We start from the raw sequence: 5,597 nt of genomic DNA on the forward strand, positions 1-5,597 counted from the left end.
TCCCTCCTTCCTCCTCCTGCCCCTACCTCCCTCGCTTCCAGGCAGAACCTTTTCTGCCCTTTTCTCCAATTATGTTGAAGAGAAGACATAAGCAATAATAAGAAAGACAAACCATTTTTGCAAGTTGAGATAAAACATATCTTGACTTGAATTTTTCATCCATGATACACAGTTTGTAGAATTGAAATGCACTACTCCTTTAAAGAATTTTATCTGATTTTCAAATAAGTCTGCATATGTTTTCATAAGTGATTATATGAATTTCTTTCCATTTCTTCATGTGCTGTACACCAGGGTTTCTCAATATTGACAGTATAGACACTTTAAGCTGGACATTTATTCCTTTGTGGGGGTTGCCTTGTGAATTTTGAGTGTTTAGCAGTATTTGTGGCCTCTATTCACTAGACTGCCAGTAATACTCTCCGCCTTAGTTATAACAACCAAGAGTCTCTCCTGGTGCTGCCACATGATCCCAGGAAGCAATGCTTCTTTCTTTCAGTGCTAGATAAAACTTACATAAGTAAAATATTCTCATTTTTTATTAAGTGTGGTAGAATTCGCCAATCAAAACACATGGCTTTAGTATCTTTTTCAGTAAGGGTTTTTCCTTGTCATTTCTTCTCTGGTTGACTTGTTTGATGATTGGTGTTTTTCTATAAAGTTGTCTATTGTACACATGTTAAATATATTGTTATATGTCTGCACATTATTTTATTATTTAAGGTTTTATTTATCTAACCATTGTTTTGTTATCTTGCTTATTTTCCATGTGTTAAATTTATGTCTAGATGAGTATTGAAAAGAAGTTCACTTACAGGCTTTTTGAGTAGTCAACTTTGTTTTTCCCTTTTATTTTGTATCAAGTGCTTTTTTTGATGTTTATTTAACTATTTTCCTAGCTTCTTATACTGGAAACTTAAATAAAATATTTCCATCCTGCTTTTCTAACAGCTGAATATTCTTTGGGCTATAAATTGCACTCCAATGCTGATATGTGCAATTTCTTATTGTTATTTATTTTTAAAAGATTCTTTTACTCTATTACATATTTCTTCTGTCATAGACAACATACTAATAACTGGAAGCTGCTATTGGTTTTGGAGTCACTGTCATTTTATATTAATGTTATTATTTTACTAATAAAATGATAACTTAATTATTTTAGGTTAATTTAATAGTTCAGATTAGATTCTGTCATGATTTATAAGAGAATATTTTGTATCCAGTTAAAACTGAGGTGGACCAAGAAAGAAATATTAGATGTTGAGTAGAAAGGTCTTGGTATCTGATTGGAAGTTATATCAGTTAAAGAATACAGAATGACTTCCGGATAACTGGATCATTTTATGAGAATGTAAGCTTTAGGTGAAAGTGATTAATATGCTTTTGAACGTATTGAGTTTGTTTTACCAATGAAAATACACACAAATATGCCCAGAAGATGTTTTAAATTCAGGTCTGGAACCCAGAAAGCAGATCTGTTGTTTGGATATTTATTTGAAATTTTTCATTATATAGGTGAAGTATGAAGCTGTGAAAATGGGTGTGGTAATTTTCAAAATAACTTGAGAATGGGTAGAGGGTACTAGCTGGAGGAGACCGTAAGTAAGCATATGTATTTCAGGGGAAACCACAAAGAGAAAGAAAGAACTGAGTGACACAGAGAAATAACAATTAGTGTCATATAGTAGATGGAGGGAGAAAATTTTCTAGGGGGAGTCATCAGCAAAATATGTAAGAGTTGAATAAATGATATGGTCACTAAAATGAATCAACTAATTTAATTTAGTAGAAAGCATAGCCTAGATAGCTTTGCACACAGGGACCATCAATACTAAGTTTATGTCACAGAAAGGCCTAGAGCCTCATATCTGCCCAGTTCACATGGAATTACATTTGATACATACCATTCTTCTCCAAAGATAGTATGTTGACTAGAATGTCTCTGTAAATAGAATGTCTCTGTAAAAGCACACATCTGAGAAATGTTTGTCAGGAACATTTGTCAGCCTGGCTTAGAGACTCCTCCTGCACATTGCTCAGCAATATTGAATCAACATGTTGACATCAGAAATGACAGTTCAAGCTCTTCTACTGCTTAACTGCATAATTTGGGGGCAAATTGCTGAACTTGAATATCAGTTTTCATATATATATATATATATATATATATATATATATATACACATATGTATGTGTATAGGTTAGGAATTTTATTTACTTCCTTAATAGTTCTGATGATGGGGTCAGATTGTAGATGTGAAGATGATGATTGTATCTATCACATGGTATGTGTTCATGAAATTCTGGCTATTATGATTCTTTGAATTTCAATAGCCAGCATTATTATTGATCATAATGTAGTCCTTACTGCACTGTGTTAAAAAATGGCAAGGTTTTCTTCCTCCCTTCCTCCCATCTCCTGTCTCCCTGCCTTTCTCCTCATCCATTTCTCCTCTTTCTCTCTTTTTCTATTTCATTATCTCATTCTCTCTTTCTTTCCTCTGTTTTTCTTACATTGGCATTTTCTCTCAACAGTCAGGCAGTGCCTTGTAGCAATAACCTTGTAATAAATTATTTAATTGCTGAGTCTTAGTTCTGTCATCTGTAATGTACACATGCTGTGATCTAGCTCCTTGAGTTGAGGCATGGATAAAATTATGCAATATATATAAATGACAGCAACACAGGGAACTCAACACATGAGTTGAGTTTTTCTTAGGTGACTTAAAGAGCCACTATGTCATCATATACATAGAGAGAGATATTTGTATCTCAGATATATTTTGACATTCATCTGGATGTTTATGAAGAAAAGTTTCATGATATTCAAATTTCAAAAATGACTTGATTTGCTCAGTTCTTTATACCAGAATCAATAATTTATTGTCAAAAACTAGTGGAAATTGGATTTCTCATTATATTATTTAGGCATTTTACTGGGGACTTTTACTGGTAGGGTGAAAGTGAGCACTGTGATTTTATTGTGATCTTTTTGCCACTAAAGAGAAAGATTAATTGGATACAGAACAATTTTTTTTAGTAAATGAGTAACATCAAGAGGTTGGCAGAGGGAAGCTTGCAGCTTTAGTAAACTCAGAAAAAAATAAAGTTCTTTAAGAATTAGCAATAATAATTGAATGAATCTTGAAGTGTCCAAAAGATGTTCTAAATGATAAGCTATATATTTATTATGTATATGTTCAATTATTCAAGTATCCCTGTCTTCTCAGTCCTTCACTATGATGGTCCTCAATAACACCAATGCTTAGCCTTTGATCTTCTTCCTGACTGGTATCCCAGGCCTGAAAGCAGCCCAGGTCTGGTTCTCCATTCCCTTTTGTCTTCTGTATGCCATTGCAGTCTCTGGAAACAGCTTGATCCTGATGGTGGTCTTCTATGAGCAGAGCCTTCATGAGCCTATGTATTATTTCCTTTCCATGCTTTCAGTCATAGACCTGAGCTTGTCCTTGTTTACACTTTCTACTACCCTTGGCGTCCTCTGGTTTGAAGCCAGAGAGATCAACTTAAATGCTTGCATTGCCCAGATGTTCTTTCTCCATGGGTTTACTTTCATGGAGTCTGGGGTTCTGCTAGCCATGGCCTTTGATCGTTTTGTGGCCATCTGTGACCCACTGAGATGTACCACCATCCTTACCAATGCCAAGATTGCCCAGATTGGGTTGATCCTGTTGATAAGAAATGTTGCTGTCATGTTGCCAGTTGTGCTCTTTGTCAAGAAGTTATCCTTCTGCAGTTCTCTGATCCTTTCACACTCTTACTGCTACCATGTTGACCTCATTCAGCTCTTATGCACTGACAACAGAATAAACAGCATCCTTGGATTGTTTGCACTATTCTCCACTACAGGGTTTGACTGCCCCTCCATCTTGATCTCCTATATTCTGATCGTTCGATCTGTCCTCAGCATTGCTTCCTCAGAGGAGCGACAGAAAGCCTTTAATACCTGCATATCCCACATCAGCGCTGTTGCCATCTTCTGCATCCCTCTCATCAGCTTGTCTCTTGTCCACCGCTATGGCCATTCAGCGTCTCCATTTGTTCACACCATCATGGTTAATGTATTTCTGCTTATTCCTCCTGTACTCAACCCTATTATCTACAGTGTGAAGACTAAGCAGATTCGAAAGGCTATTATCAAGATGTTAATTCAGAAGCAGGGACAATTCTAATCCCTTATGTCAGAGTGGATAAGGACATTTATGAGTAAGCCTATTGGTAGAATTGGGTAATTGTACCCAAAGTACCAAACATGCCTCCAATGGTCCAACTTATTAAACTTATAGTTTGTGTGATATTTGCTTACTCTGTCAGTAAATAAATACCATCTAAAATATGAGTTTGTTTTCAATATAAAGTAAGATACTATAAGTAAACAACTTCTCATATTTGCAAAGAACATTAGACATACATGAAATAATAGTCCAGGCCCTGTATACAATTTTAAGAGGGTATGTTTAATGTGGGTTAGTTTTAAATAAGCCAGGTTTCTCTTCTTAATGACACACAAAATTGCTTTAATTAGTTGGGTTTGTTTTACTTAAAACTCTTGATTGTCTGCATGCTTCTAAAATTATTATATTATGGAATAAATCCTAAAATACATAGCAATGTAATTTGATTTTCAGTCTTGCATAGGTGGATCTCTTGTGCCCTTTCTTATGTGCAGTGACTTAGCCAATGTAAATACAAAATACCATATAATGTACTCAGATTCTGTTACCACTTCCATTAGCTGAATAGTAAATGTAAATAATGATATTACTACTATTCCAAGAATGGGGATAACGCTTTTCCGGATATTTTATCAAGTTTAAGGTTGATAAAAGGGAAATTGTATTTTTGGCTCATTCTTATCTCTATCTTTGCCATTGTGACTTCATTTATGGGTCACTGGAAAGAAAAAGAGAACCAAGGTGACTGATATCCATACATAGACAGTTGGTACCATAGGAGTTGTTGAGCTCCTATGGGTTTTGTCTGATGATATTAATGTGAGATACTAATGTTTTCACCCTTTCTGTCCATTTCAATATGCCTATCATATTCATATTCTATAGATTTCCTTATCTCTTCCAATATTGCTAATTTCATATCCTAATCAACTACTTAAGCCTTTCAACAAAATTCAGAAGTCCCTGGATTTCTACTTAACTCAAACAACCTCACTTCCATCCAAAGTTAACAAGGATGGAAACCTCTGCCCATTACAACAATTTTAATTCAGCACTTTTCTTTGTAGCAGCCCATGTGTGGGACTGTTGTGCTACAGTATTCCATTTTTTGCAACCATCAGTGAATTAAGCCTGAATATCTTCTCATTTTCAGCAATTAATCAGGAACATCTGCCAAGGCAATAGATATGAATTCACGGAGAGGCAGCCATATAACATTGGTATATGCCATGAAATTCTGGACCAAATCTTCAAATAATTTATTTGTGTTTTTTAAATGCTGCGTTACATCTTTCTTAACATCGTTCAAACAGCATAGATGTGGATAGAACTGCTAATTGCATTGTTCCCAACTATACACTTAAACATCTGAAGAATAACCATGGTAAACCTGAAAAATCA

At 34.9% G+C, this 5,597-nt stretch overlaps 1 protein-coding gene across 1 annotated transcript; it reads left to right on the forward strand.

Annotated features, from left to right (window-relative positions):
- The first annotated feature begins 3,242 nt into the window (after nt 1-3,242).
- Or51f2 (olfactory receptor family 51 subfamily F member 2) lies at nt 3,243-4,193 on the forward strand. Its single transcript, XM_020154641.2, is given in 1 exon segment — nt 3,243-4,193. A coding segment is annotated over 1 exon segment (951 nt).
- The last annotated feature ends 1,404 nt before the right edge of the window (nt 4,194-5,597 follow it).

This window comes from Castor canadensis, chromosome 1 (genome assembly GCF_047511655.1).
Source record: "Castor canadensis chromosome 1, mCasCan1.hap1v2, whole genome shotgun sequence".
Classification (NCBI taxonomy): Eukaryota; Metazoa; Chordata; class Mammalia; order Rodentia; family Castoridae; genus Castor; species Castor canadensis.